General features: G+C 42.2%; 1 protein-coding gene across 1 annotated transcript in view; it reads left to right on the forward strand.

Moving 5' to 3' along the window:
- Window positions 1–15,453, forward strand: part of eif3ha (eukaryotic translation initiation factor 3, subunit H, a) — a 31,658-nt gene that overhangs the window by 2,143 nt on the left and 14,062 nt on the right. The window contains exon 2 of the mRNA XM_060862051.1: window positions 2,603–2,759. Within this exon, the coding sequence (XP_060718034.1) occupies window positions 2,603–2,759 (157 nt within the window). The remainder of the gene's footprint in view (window positions 1–2,602; window positions 2,760–15,453) is intronic.

Genomic DNA, 15,453 nt, shown 5'->3' on the forward strand with positions numbered 1-15,453 from the left:
CGTTCGGTCATTATTACCAAAAGCGCGCTATGTGACTAATTTTGGGAATCCATGACAAAACCACTTCCCCACCCACCCCATGACTGCTGTGATATGATTTTCTTAGCATTCTAACCCCCGACACCCCCCCCCCCCCCCCCCATAGCAATAGCAAACATGAGAAACAGCCGGTGATTGAGATGAAATCAAACTCATCATGTCTCACTCACAGAAGATCCCTGAATGAAGTTTAACCATCTGTCTATTTAGGTTCAAAGTCCAGTTGAGCATCAAAGTGTAAACACAATAACGCTGTTTCCAAATTATTGTCTTGCGCAACAGGATTCCTGGTGGCGCACAATATAAAAATAACTCTTTCCAGCGTACGTCCAGTTCTGTTCGCAGGACCTTCCTGTCTTCCCGATTTGCCTCGTTTCTCTTGTTTCTGTACAGAATAGCTCAGATAGATATGTTTATTTTTTTTGTGCGAAAGGAATCAGGCACACATCAAAGGCGGTCAATTGCAAGCCATAAAATTCTAAGATTGTGAAGTCCTGTAGTGTCAGCTGTGCTTAGGTATGATCCAAGACTTTTCTTTTGCATGCTCTTTCAACTCCTTTACTAAACTAGCAGCATCTAAACTGATCTGACCAGGACGCATGAAGTCACGCACATCTGGCCCAGCGACTGCTGTAGCAGGTTCATACAGAAGTGCTGTGCTCTGATCGCTGGAACTACCAGGCAGTATGGAAGAGTCGGCGGCTTTGAATCCGAGAGCAGAACGAGAGAGAAAGAGAGAGAGAGAGAGAGAGTAAAACGGGACGGCGACCTAATCGCAGCCTAATTGGACTGATCCTTAGCATGAAGCACGGCTCGGATGCAAATGACATGCCATTTCTAATAAGCAGGGAAATGGGCTTTTCTTTACATTTCATATCCTGTTGGTTGTGCAAAACAGTTTGAAGATAATATGCTTGTAAATCGGGAACAGATGCATGCGCCGGTCAGACCCTGTGATCTGAGCATTGGCATTTGTGTGTATCTTGCCGCCACAAAAACAGGTGTTTGACTAATGTTGTGAACTCTTTAGGCTAGCCCAATGACCGCTTTTCCGATTTTCCAGCTCTATTTCAATCTACGTCTCCACTAAAAGGTAGTCGATCTTTCGGCTCTTTTTGACCTTAAAGCCCTTTTCAGGATTGCCGAGAGAAAACCGCAGGCTTTCAGAACAATCTTTGATCCCAGGGATTGTGGTAAGCTGCTTTTGTTGTGCGTCATAGGCTTGGCCTTCTGTCTGTCCTGAAAAGAACTCAGATCCTACGGGGAGGCTGGTCCGCACTCTCAAGTAGTCTCGGGTTTAGTAGACCTGTAGGTAGGGCTGGGCGATATGGCTGAAAACTGTGCTTCATATCGGTCGATATCGATAATTATTGATATTTTTTATGACCCATTTAAAATAAGGACCAGGAGAAAAATATATTACATTTAAACATTTTTATTTTAAACTTAACCTTCCTCTGATCAAAATCCCCTCAGTTATTAAGACAGAAATGTCAACAACAACAAGGAAAACTCACATAATTATAATGTAAACATAAGTCTAAAGTCACAATGAACACTTAACAATTATCTCTTAACATTTAAGGTGCAAAATGAAAGAAAATGTAAGAAATGCTTAATAAAGTGTAATAAAATAGTGCAAAGTGTTAAATATAAACATAGAGAAACCTGAGAATTTGGTCTTGCATAATTTGCAGACGACGTTGGTGTGACTACGGTCAGACTTATAATATCCATGCCGTATATCCACTGCCGTACTGGTGCGCTGACTTTTCCACTTTTATTTACAATGTCCTCGCGCGCTGTGGCTCATTTTCTGCTAATCAGTAGCTGGTTACTGAAGAGGAATCCAGCACCAGCACAAGACGACGATTTGGCGCAACCAAACGCGATATTGTTACATGATTGGCTGTTAGCGTGTCACTCCCTACGTTGCTAGGTTACCAGAGAGCGAGTGCCTTTGTTAATGCAACCAAACTTGCTTCGCAACCTCCGTTTTCTTCCGACGAAGAATAAAAAATATCGAACGTTTTATCGTATACATTTTTTATCGATATCGATCGCGTGTCTATCGCGATACATATCGTTATCGTTTTATCACCCAGTCCTACCTGTAGGTTTGTTGTTTTTATTTTTTTTTACTAATCGATATGTGGTAATTTCAGAACTGCTTGGCTGGCATTGATTAAAGCTGTGACCAGATTTGCTAATATCGGGGTTTATTTTTTTTGGAGTTAAGTGTTATATAGATATTGGGTGTCGATCAGGTTTAGACAAGGTTCAGACTTGTTAAAAGGTCTGAGTACTGCAAGATTATGAGCTGGAGACTTCAATGTCAATTTTCAGAGGGCAGTTACCCCACAGAGAGGGTAACGACACAGTGTGGATAGATGTGCGCCAATTAACCTCGTTCCACTCTCTCCTCGGTTCGCGTGTTAGAAGCTCTTTTTCTCTTAAACCCAAATATTTAACCATACAGTACATATGTTCTGTACCAACATCTGCGTATGATGACCTTCCAGTGTGCTCTAAACCTCTGAGCGTCTTTATTGCGTGTCTGCAGGTGGTTCTAAAGATCATTAAGCATTACCAGGAGGAAGGACGGGGCAGCGAGGTGGTACAGGGTGTCTTGCTGGGACTGGTGGTTGATGACCGCCTGGAGATCACCAACTGCTTCCCGTTTCCCCAGCACACAGAGGACGATGCCGACTTTGACGAAGGTAACCCCGATTTCAGACATCGCTAGGAAAAGTATGGTCAGGTTTGAGTAGTGAAGGGTTGTTTAAATCAAAATCCAGCGTACGGTTATCAGCTATAGCTATTTCTAATAAAAGTGCAACATCTTATGTAGCCTGACGGTAAGTACAGTAAGGTAAGGACTCGATCTCGGACTTTTCTCTGACAGCATGGGATTCATGTAGAAGTGATAAGTGTGCTCTCGTGTTAGTCACGATTCAATTGCAGCATAATGTCAAAATCTGCTTCACGTCGTTCTCATAATGACAGTCGCGTTTTAATTCCTGTAATTAATTGTCTAAATATCAAAAATAATTTCCTTTTTAACCTGCATTTGCCTTGTCGAGTGTGTGATCTTTTCCAACAGCTTTGCGCACACCAAATGTGACCCAAAACACTGCATAATTAAGAAAGCTGTGAGAATAAAAAGCTGGTATTTTACTTAATTACTGTAATGGTTTTTTTTTTGTTAGCAGGCTTTACTCACAAGTAGGCCACGATACTCGGCACCGCTACTTAGTTCCAGGCTTCTGACAGACCAACCCTATAAGGCAGGTCAAGTTCCCATGTCTCTGGTGGCATGAAACAACCTTGTTGATCCAGACTGCCTGTTAGAGCTCGTCTAAACGTACAGTGTTCAGCATCACTAACGAGCAGCAGTCTGGACGTTGTCAAGAATAGAAAGGCCAAGCTGAAAATGCGTACCCAGGGGACAAATCTTTTAAAGAACCTTGACGTTATCTCCTGGCTTAAGGAGAAGGTTTAGTGCCTGTTTGTTCCTGTTTGGAAATGTCCTGGGCACTTAGTAGAGCAACAAATCAGCTCTTGATTAATATTAAATCAGAAATTCTAAGCATTCCTACCGCCTCCAAATGATTCCCGGTAACATTTTGGTTAAGAAGGCAGACTAAAAACCTCAACCCTAGACTCGATTTTGAACCGCAGTCTGCCCGAGCTCTATTTTTAGCGGTCCATCACACTTAAAATCAGTCTCACTGGCCGCCTTTTGCTAAGCCAGTCATCTTGGCCCAATGACAGATTTCACAGACGCTCATAATTTTGTCCCTCTCCCTCCCACCTCCTTTGCTCCTCGTGAGCATGATAGCAGATGTAAAGGCAGTAAGAGGACTTGGTTATTGCTGTGATCATTCTCCCCAGCCTAAGAGAAATGCCTCAGTGCCTGCTGCAGCGGCAGGTTTTCATTCGTTTTAATCCTTCCACGGCACTCGTTTTCTCGGCCTTGCAGACGGTGGCACTGTTGCACTTCTGGGTTTCAGTGCTGCCATTCGAACACGAAAGTGAGCACCAAACTGACGAGCCAGCAGGCAGAGCTCCACCCCTTCCAGAATTTGCGCCTCATAGAAGCAGCGTGTTAAACGCGCAGTTGGCCGACCAGAATCCGTGTGTACATTAGCCCGGTCGGTGACCCTTACCTCAAATCAAAATGTCCACAATCTTCTACTGCCTTAACTGGTTGAGCAGGTTTATTGGTCCCTGACGTGACCGTGTCATGATTGGGGTGAAAAAACACTGTGGTATATGAGCTTAAAGAAACCTTAGTTATGGGGCAGAGATCCCGGAAGTTCGCTTCCTTTAGTTGGATGCAAGCCGTTTATTTAGAGCTCCCAAACAGAACAGCCGTGGCCACTTTGTATTCCACAGAGACCAGGAATAGTTGTGTTCTATCGACAAGCAGATCCGTCCTTCTGTATTCTTTCATAAATACTGCGTGTCCCTTTTATTTCAATCCTACGATACAGAAGTGGTTAAGATTCAAGCAAGGGTAGAAGTTTATTTATCTTTATCTAAATTGAACCGATTTAGCCTGGTCTGTGTGGGGAACACGGGGTGGAAGGAATGAACTCATGCTGCATGAGATGCAAAGCCATCACAGGACCATTCACACATTTGCCATCTGGAGGCAGTTGCATATAGCCAGTTAATTTAGAGACACGAGGAAACCAGAGAACCCAACGGAAACACATGCGTATGGGAAGAACATGTGAAACACTACACAATCATTAACTCCAGCTCAGGATTGAACCAAATTGTAGATCTGTGGGTCATCAGGACTGTTTACTGTACCATTGTGTAGTCTTCAGGGGTCTTTATACCGGCTTAAATATGACAATATTATCCCATCTCGGAGAATAGCGAGATGAGAGAAAGACGTAGTCCGTCACTGTCTGGAGGATAACTAGGCAGTTGATAAAACGCGTGTCTGTGAGAACTGTAAGTGGACTTATGTTTTGGGTTTATTTAAGCCTGTTATTGTATTAGTCTGTTAGTTCTTGCAAATTTAAATTAAGTTAGCTGGTGATTTTGTTGTTTGAGTTCTTCACCTGCTAGCTAGGTTGCACATGCCTGTTTTTAATAATTGTTAAACGTAGTACAGAGTCTGTGGTCTATCTCACAAAGAAGCCCCCCCCACCAGATCTCATCACATACGCACACCGTGGGAAATAGGATGTAGGAGCTTTGGCACTGGTTCGGTAGTGTTAATTTCGTCACCTATTTTTAATTTAGTCTTAGTCTTGTGCCAAATGTCCTTGTTAGTTTTAGTCATATTTAGTCATTCACATATCTTTTTTTGTTAGTCTTAGTTTTAGTCGACTAAAAGTCTCGTCATTTTAGTCTAGTTTTAGTCAAAAGAAAACTCAAGGTATCTCAGTCAAGTTTTAGTCGACTAAAAGTCTTTTAATTTTAGTCTAGTTTTAGTGAAAAAAATTGTAGCTTGACCACATCTGGAATCTATTGTAAGAATAAATACAACGAGGCCTCATTAAATGCAATCATATCAGGAACACAAGTGTTATAGTGGAAATAAATAACTTAATGAAAAGCCTAAGATCAAAACTGTAGGGGTGTGTGTGTGTATATATATATATATAACACCGACTTAATGCAAGTTATACATGGTATTGCACACACCATTATTGATGATATTTGGAGCAATATTACATGTAATTGTTAAACTTGATTCCCTTACATATACATTTGTTTTTAAGCCTAATTATTCATTTTGATTATAATGTGATTGTGACAGAGGTGTGGGAAGAGGTTTCAGGTTGGGGGTGCTGAGTTTTTTCTGTCAACACTTCAAAGAATAACAAACAATATCAAGGCTATAACACCGCGAATCACAAAAGTATCAGTGAGAAGTTGAGAACACTCGTTTAAACAGTGCATACACTCGAACTTGACCGCACATCACATTTTTTACTTTATTGATACTGCTTTTAATCGTAATGCAAAGACCGGTCATCGGGACATAAGCTGTCATGTACAATAAAAGAGCCTGCGCAGCAACAGGAAATATAATTTAACACAAAAAGCCTGACTAGACCAGGGGTGGACTTGCGCTCAGGATTATTTATTTATTTATTTGTTTGAGCGGCGTGTGGACGAATTCTTTCTACACACACACTATTTTATTTCTTGATAACAGACCGCTGTGAACTATAACACACCGTTGCCATGAAAAACAGAGCGTTGCCATGGACACACAGGATTCTAACCGTTGAGACGGAGCGCACTATTTTCTTTAGCGGAAACAATACAATTGTTTTTAAATCAATAAACTCCTTTTTAAATCATCATTTTGTGTCAAATTATTTATTTATTTGGTAGGTAGCAATATAATAAGCGAGATCCGCTTTGCGGACCTGTAACTTGAGCAACAACGAAGCCGCGAACTCGTTGTGAATATTTTAAAGCCGTAACAGCGGATGAAAAAACAGAAACAATTGTAGACGAAAATGAAGAGAGATTTTATCTTAGTTTTTATTTTATACAAAACATTTTCGTCTCGTCTTTTTTCGTCAACAATAATGCGTGTTAATTTAGTCTTAGTCAACGTTTTTGGACAGCGGTGCAGTCTTATCATCGCCTCGTCTTAGTCATGAAAAAAAAGGTCTCGTCTCGTCTCGTCTGACCAAATTAACACTAGTTCTGGGCAAAATTTTTCCCTTAACAGCTTGGTTTATTAAAGGGTTTCGATACCTTCTTAGAGTTTGTCGTCTCTAAAGTTTTGGCACATTGCTTTATACCCTTCTCCTCGCTTGAGCTGTAATTAATTAAGTATCTCCTGAAAACCTCACCATAGCCTTCAGATAGAGTGACAAGTGCTTTCCTTACTGGAATTAAACTGCATTTCTTCACGGGAGAAAGTTTGTTAGAGACATTCGTGAGCCTCTGCCTCGTAGCGGTAATCAAGTTCGCATTGAGACCTTAAAGACGTTCTAGCACCCAAAAATCCCAATATGGCTAACATTTAAATATAATCTAGCAGGAACGAGCGGTGCCAAGACGCCTCCACAATCTGCTTGTTGCATTCGCACAACGAGAATTTGATGGGCCAGTTTCCAACATCGAAACTTAAGTTTTCCCAATACTCAGTGCCAACTCTCAACAGCGAGGGTAGTGGAAGCGCAATTATCCATATGTTATCATCCTGAGTGTGGAAAGCCGTTAGTAAACAGTGCGATTAAACAAGCTGGACAAATGTCCTCACCTAAGTCTTATAATAAACCCACTTGGGTATAGTGTAGAATATATTCAGTTTATATATGACTGCATTTTATTAAAACTGTTAGGTCTTGTTTGTGCGTTTGCCTTGAAAATAGATAAAGATTTTATTTTACAAAGTTCTTAATCTTCTGAAACGATACAGAACCCAGCATTACGGAGATGCCAGGCACACTTGAGCTGTCATTTTCAAGTACAAACAACTGAAGCTGCCCTCGAAACTCCTTCATTTGTGAACTATAGATGACAAATCCTTGTCTAATGGCAGAAAATATATATTTTTGCAAAATTACCTAGGAGTCGTGCGAACCGGAAACAAGCTCAAGGGAACGAGTCCTTAAAGATATCTCACTTTTGCAGCACCATAACTTCCCTTTATCTGCGTGATGGAGGACTCGCAGGACTCGCCCAACTCGAAGAAACCACCCAACACCGTGAAGACGTTTATCTAGAAATTTACAGCTCGCCGTTCTTGACGGAGTTGCGGATCAGTTTTAAACGTCTCTGACACATACAGCTGTTTTCCCTCCTGTATTGCAGTCGCATACCAAAGTCGACGACCTTTTTGTTTCTCGATACGACAGGATACACGAGATTTATCGAAGCGTGTAAATTTTGCCGTAGAGTCACATTTTTGAGGACACGAGACACAGGGAACCGCTTTAAACCAGACTGTGACTGCCGTATAAATTCTCATGAAGACGTATTATTTTAAATAAGCTGGTGTTCATCTTTTTTTGTGTCCACAAGCTGAGGGCAAAATTGTTGTGTATCTCTGTTTATCATCTACCTTGTCTCATGTATATGCAGTAGCACACGGATTGTAGTTGGTTTGGACGGAAATGTAGCTGATATTCGGAGAGCTGGGCAGCACCTGGCATCATCCAACAGCATTAATTATAACACCAGGCGAAAATATATCGAGGTCCTTTTTGTTAGATGACAAACATCTCGCTGAAGAGCCCGCGGATGCTTGTTATTCTGATTTTGCGGCACTATAAATCCCATTGAACTTTGTGTCCGTCGTACTTGAAGCCCTACAGGTCATTAGAGATGCACAGAAGTGCTCTATAGAGATTGAGTGTGAAATATGAAATGGTCCACCATTCGGTGGTAGAATAATCCTCCTCCCCATCCATTCTTCTCTCCCTTGTATGTCTATTTCTTCCATCACCTGATAGGCGAAAGATGAAAATTGAGTAAAGGCTGAAGGGCTGGTATTGTATCCGACACCCGATACACTCATTTTCTTTCATCTTCATCTTTTAAGAACATCTTTGCGTGGCTGGAAACGAACCGTCTCAAGCACAGGCTGTTCTTGGTTCCAGACAGCCAAAGAGTGGAAGAATTTCCCCTGCTTTTGGCTGCATAGGACCCTGCATTGTTCAGTGTGTCACTAGGCATCGCAGATTAGCAGTTAATCTTAGGGGCTTTTTACACCTGGTCACTTCATGCGTTTTCTGTGATCAGATAGCTATCCGATGGTAAAAAGACCAGGTCTAAATGCGCTCCGAAACGTTTTGGAGATGGATATAAATCCGACGGTACAAACCACTTCAGGAGGTGGTCTGGGACGCATTTCAGATGAAACTGGACAGGTGTAAATGAATGTGGTTGTTCAAGCCACATACGTCAGCACTATACTCCTCCTAAAGAAGTACGTCACTCAGGTGATCTTTCACCTGCGTCTCGTCGGGTCTTAAAATGCGCTGCTGCTGCCAGCGAAAACGCAGCAAACAGTAAACGCTGTTTTTTGTAGCATAAACGTCGTAACGAGTTTTTTTGTCTTCTTTTTGATTGCGTTCTGAAAACCGCACACACCAAAGCGTGTTCCATTTCAATTACCCCGGAAATGAGGTCAAATATATTAGCATTTTGGGCGGGAGTAGAAAGATCGGATAGATCCGATTCGCCGAGACGCATTTATGTGGCCTAATGTAAACGGAACAGTTTTAACAAATCAGATAGATATCGGATCAGAGAAAACACACGAAGTGACCGGGTGTAAAAAGGCCCTTAGTTAAGAGAAACCTGTTTGTGTTTGGCACCCATCTTTTTTTTTTTGGGCAGTGGGGTTGTTAAATGCACTGCTGGTTTGATGCAGCAATTGCAGATCGAAAGAAACAGCAAAGTCAAATCAGATGACACAAAAAAAAAACAGTGGCAACAGGCAAGCACGTCCTCCTGCAGTCCCTGGAATATTTCCTTTCAGAGGCAGATGCACTTTGTACCGTTACCATTTCCTTTGTCTTCTTACAGCCTGATGCATTCTTACTGATTACATCACTATTACCGAATCCCTAACGAGGACGATACACGTTATTCCCTGCAATAAGTCAGGGTCGTGCAATTAACAATTAAATACTCTTTTCCTTCATCTTTGTTGCAAGACGGTAATTATTTTGGAATGAACAGAGGTAAGCTGGAGGTCTGCTAGCAAGATTGTGGCTATGTATTCGTATTAATGCTAATTGTGCTCCAGATTGCGCTAATGGTTTAGCTTTGATTAATCGCTCTTCTCTAGTACAGGAGTTATTGCGGATGATGGACCCTGTCACTCGTGAAAAGGGACCTGGTATAGCTCGGGTTTCCGTTTACTTCACGTCGAATAGAGAATATCAACTTCAGACTCCTGAAGCAACAAAGCAATTTTTATTTCGAATTCTCATTAGCTAACCTAGCGTGCGTCATTTAGTCGCCTGGAAATTTCCTCGTGTCAGAAGTCAGAAGTTCCTCGTGGTTTTTAAGCAATAGGAACCATTTTGTGGTTGTGTAGCCATAGAAATGTACTGATGTATGATTTATAACCCATTTCCTTTAAATGCAAATTAATCTCAAATCCTAGACTTGCCACTTGTATTTTTTTTGCCCCTTACACTGTTTTATCACAGCTGAAAATGAATCTTGAGGCAAATATTTGCAATTTTGGATATTGCAAAGCGAATTTTCACCTTTGCAGGAGATATAAACTCATTCTGAAGTCCACAAGGTGAGGAACGAATGATTAACTGCCTCTTGGGTTCTTTTCCCCTGTCCTGACGAAAGAGCAGCAAATGTAATCCTTTGACCATCCACTCCAACACACCACAACAGCCCGGAGGTGGTTCTAGGGCATAGCATGCTGTGTACGCCGAACGCCATCATCGCATGCAGTCTCTCTCTCTGTTCCAACCTGTCATTTAACTCGGATCCCCTGTCATTTACTCAAAACTATTATTTTATTCCGCGGTGTGATGACATCGCCAAGCCCGGCCTTCTCCCGTATTAAATTAGAGAATTGTTGTTTCCGAGCTCAGAGGGGTCCATGCATAATTTATCGTCCCTTTTTATTCCGCTTCTCACGCCCAAGGTCGTATGTTGGTGGCCTTTCCGCTCGGATTGCTCTCCCGATAATAAGGCCTGAATTGATGTTCGGATCCACCTAAATGAATATGGTTCTGCTCAGACACAATCACACACCCTGGCCCTGATGGGATCGTTTGATATTTATAGCTTTAGCGGGAATAGTCCGAGCAATACACTGTGATTTAGTGGTATGGCTCGTGTGTTGATTGTGATGCTCTGATGTCGAGGTGGTTTGTATTTTCTGTGCTGTTCTGTAGCCAGATGTTTTCTTTAATTATGTGTCGTCTTTAGCAGTTCAATAAAAGACACGTGGCTCTTTGGATTAAATAGACTAGAGTTTAAGGGTTAATCTTTTAAAGTGACGTGACATACGGCTAAGTACGGTGACCCATACTCAGAATTTGTTCTCTGTGTTTAACCCATCCAAAGTGCACACACACACACACAGCAGTGAACACACACACACACACACCGTGAACACACACCCGGAGCAGTGGGCAGCCATTTATGCTGCGGTGCCCGGGGAGCGGTTGGGGGGCGGTGCCTTGCTCAATGGCACCTCAGTCGTGGTTGGCCCGAGACGTGAACCCACAACCTTAGGGTTAGGAGTCAGACTCTTTAACCATTAGGCCACGACTTCCCCATCTAAAATCTTGGTTGGATTTAATGGTAAAGAGCAACAAGGTGTGTGTGTGTGGATGTGTGTGTGTGTTAAATTGTAAGGCATGATGTGTTCGGTTCCCAAGTATTAAATAACAAAAGTCTGCCAGTCTTTGCTGGGATCATCAATGCAGTAGCACATAAGAGCGGAGAAATTATTAACTCGGAAAGGCAAATTCTTTTTTTCTTCCGGCCTCAAACTTTTTTTAATCTGTCCTTCTTTGATGGACGTCCATTCTGGCCAGAGTTTTGGCCAATAGATTATAGCTCCTAGCTTGTAGTGTTTGTGAAGTGAAGTAAACAGCATAGGAACTTTCCTGATGTCCATTCCTGATGTAATAACTTGCAATTGCTACAACCGGTGAGTATTTCTGTATGCGACGAACCTGATCGGCCCATAAATCGGCCCATCGACCTTACACCATCATAGTGGATTAAAAAAAGATGCTCAATTATCGTTCCTCTTGACACAATGCTTATTACCCAGGACAAATGAATCACCGCTTCGCTGCTACTCTGGGTAAATAATTCTGTATCGCGTTCAGCAACGAATCAAAAGGCAGCACTTTTCCAGATTTCTTTTTTTTCCCTCCTACTCGGAATCCAACGCATCATGAAATGAACGTATTTCCCAAGGTAGTCCTACACGGTCGCAGTAATTCGGGGTGGGTCAGGTCGCCCCTAGACCTCTTGTCGTACACAAAAACCTTCGACGGAGGATTCTTCAGAGGTGTCAGGAGTAACGGGTTACAATGGAGGCGCAATCTCCGATTTGTGTTCTCGCTCAGGTGAGATGATCAAATGGGACGCCTGCTTTGAATGAAGAGCAAGGGAATAAATTTCTCTACTGCAGATTCACAATGTTTTTATTCAGTTTGATGTGACTTTGCAACGGAGTCATGTGGGAGTCAAATCCTCTTTGGACCAAAATCAAATAGCGGTATCAACGACTCCATTTGACTCTGCAGTTAGTGTTTAGTCTTTGATTTCAGTGCCTTTTGAGTCGGTACTATGGGCAGTTCTCTTATTTACATATATTCTTTAGATCTGTGGACAATTGTAACCACAGTTTGGTAAATCCGGTGTTTCTTGGTCTGGTTCACATTTAATATCGCCCGTAATTTGACTGTAACATAGCAAATTTAACCAATCGTTCTACTTGTATACCAGTCCAGAAAGCAGATTGTTGATTGATCTCTGATGGGCTTGAAGACCACCAATTTTGGTAGATTTTTCATTCCTTGCACTTGAAGTACACCATTTTCAAGTCCATTATTTTACCCTAGCAGGATAAATTGGTTGTGGTCTTCAAAACTATCTAAAGGCAATTTTTTTCGAAGACCATGCCAATACCCGGATCGGCAAAAGTATGAGGATACCTGGCCATCAAAGCTATATGTGCTTGTTTCAACCCCAATTGTTTTTGTGATAAGCTCCAATCTTCTGAGGAGAAGTTTTACTAGATCTTGGTGCATGGCTGTGGGGATTTGTATTCATTCAGCTACAGGAGATTTAGGAAGATCATCCAGGAAGATCATTCTTCAAGTTCCAGGACATACTAAAGGTGTTCATTGGGATTCATAGGCTTCTTGCCGGACACTCGAGCAACCTTCAGGATCGTTGTCATGCTGGAACCGTGTCATTTTGCTCCTCTTAGTTCCAGTGAAGTGAAAACACTGGAATCACTCGTTCTTCTAACGTCATGGCAACAATTTGGGGAAGAACCACTGAAAGGTGTCAGGCACTGATGTACCTTTTGGCCATATATGTATTAGGCATGAAGATCGCATGTGTAGTTAAAGTGAAGAAACACTAAAGTAAAGATACAACAATACAATAACGCAGTATATCGTGAACAGTTCAGCTAAACCGAAGGCAGCACCTGAATAGAGACGGATAACGATGCCCTCCCCAAACAAATCCAGAATAAGCCTAGGGTACATGTTTAAAGCCCTAAATAATCCATCTCGAAGTAGTAACCTTGCAGATGATTAATGGAAGCTGGTAGATGTCATTCAAATGTGAGTTCACTACTTGCTTCCCTGCAGTTTTTATTTTGTGGCCTTTTCTAGAGGATTGTTCCCCTTAAAGCTCATTAAACATAATCTCTTTAGGTGGGCACCATCTCAAGGTGTGATTGCTCATTACATCGAATCTGGCTGCTTTAAATTATGAAGGAGGTTTAGCAAGAGGGCTTATATGCTTTAAATCCCAGTGACCCTTTCACCTTCATTGCTTTAGAACTAAAGACTGTGGGACGTCACATTCAGTGTGAGAAACTTTTAGTTATCCGATTTAACACAGGCGTAAAGAATACGGCAGTGTTTTTGTTGCAACATTTTTTTTTTTTACTTAGGAAAGCAGATGGTGGTCTTTTTTTCCCCGTGCCTGTCAAAGCCGGGCAATTGGCATCACTTGTTCAGCTTCTACTGTGTGACTTTTAAGTCTTCACTTCCATACATTCCACTCATGAAAAAGCAGCTAAGACTTTCATGATAAATTGCCTCTCTCTTCTTCATTCATGTCCCTGCACTGCCAAGTCTTGGGTAAGAGCGAGTTTAGCTGTCGGGCTGTGAGGCTGTGAGAGCAGGCAAGAAATCACCAAAGCAAAACCAAAGTGATGAAGCTCATTCCGTGCACCATATTAATGGTTCTCTACATCTGGCAAACGAAACCTTTCTCCCTCCCGTCACATTATTTGCACGGTTATGCCAAACAGCGGCATCTTGGCAACGAAGATATCCAGCTGTCTGCACACACAATACGAGAGACCATAAGAACATTCAGACGTGAAGTACAAATATCAGAATGATGAGGATTCAGAGCTCGGTGTATTAATCCTGGCATCATCAGCACTGATCTGGTCTGGTTGCATATGACGGCAATACGAGTTCGGCGGTGACTGCGGCAGCTGCGCGTATTTATATAGCATTTTAATCTTTACGCTTTCATCCCCTCACGTGAGATGTGATGCTGATGGCTTTCATCTGACACGCTCTCAATCTTCACGTCTTAGCCAACCCTGAAGAACAGATGAGCCTGCTTCTGTTTTCTGTACTATGGAAAAAATGTTTGTCGGTGAGATGCTGCTGTTGTGTGAACTGCCATTTTCTTTTGGATTGTTTGGTTTTGAATTGGACAGAGTTTCCTAATTGTCAGCATATTAAGTCGCTTATTAAGCCTGATCTCTCTCTAGAATTAATACGTAATCGTTTTTTATAGATTTAATCATGAAATTGTACCAGTACTGGTTATTGTTCTACTACAGTTTCTCAACAGGACATTAAAGGTGCGGTGCACGATGTTTCAATTCTCCAGGATCAAGGTGCTACATAGAAACAAAGACAGGGCTAAAGACTTGTAAGTAGTCTTAGCCACATAAAGTGCAACTGTGCAACCTGGTGCAAACAGTGCAGGACAAGACAAACAAGACAGACAAGACAGTGCAGGACAAAAGACAGTGCAGGACTAAAGACAGTGCAGGACCAGACAGTGCAGGACAAGACAGTGCAGGACAATGACAGTGCAGACACAAGTTACAAGACAATACAAAAAGTACAAAAAATGCAGTACACAAAAGACAATAAATAGTAAACAGTCACAGAAACAGCGCCGACCGACCAGTGTTAATACTGTATGTGTTAATATAGTATGTGCGAAATGGCTGAGATATTGTACAGTATGTGCAAAAACGGCTGAAATGTTGGGACAGTTTGTGCAAAAAACAGCAGACAAGGTGTGCAAAACAGCATGTAAACAGTTTGCTGGATTGTAAGCAGCATGTAAACAGTATGTTGTGTCAGTGTGTGTGTTTTGTGAGGGTCTATGCAGTCCATACAGATGATGTGTGTGTATGTTGTGCTCAGTACAGTACATTTCAGTTGTTGAGAAGTCTGATGGCTTGTGGGAAGAAACTGTTACACAGTCTGGTCGTGAGGGCCCGAATGCTTCGGTACCTTTTTCCAGATGGCAGGAGGGTGAAGAGTGTGTGTGAGGGGTGTGTGGGGTCATCCACAATGCTGTTGGCTTTGCGGATGCAGCGTGTGGTGTAAGTGTCTGTGATAGAGGGAAGAGAGACCCCAATGATCTTCTCCGCTGTCCTCACAATCCGCTGCAGGGTCTTGCGTTCTGAGATGGTGCAGTTCC

The sequence above is a fragment of the Tachysurus vachellii genome, chromosome 25 (assembly GCF_030014155.1).
Source record: "Tachysurus vachellii isolate PV-2020 chromosome 25, HZAU_Pvac_v1, whole genome shotgun sequence".
Lineage (NCBI taxonomy): Eukaryota > Metazoa > Chordata > Actinopteri > Siluriformes > Bagridae > Tachysurus > Tachysurus vachellii.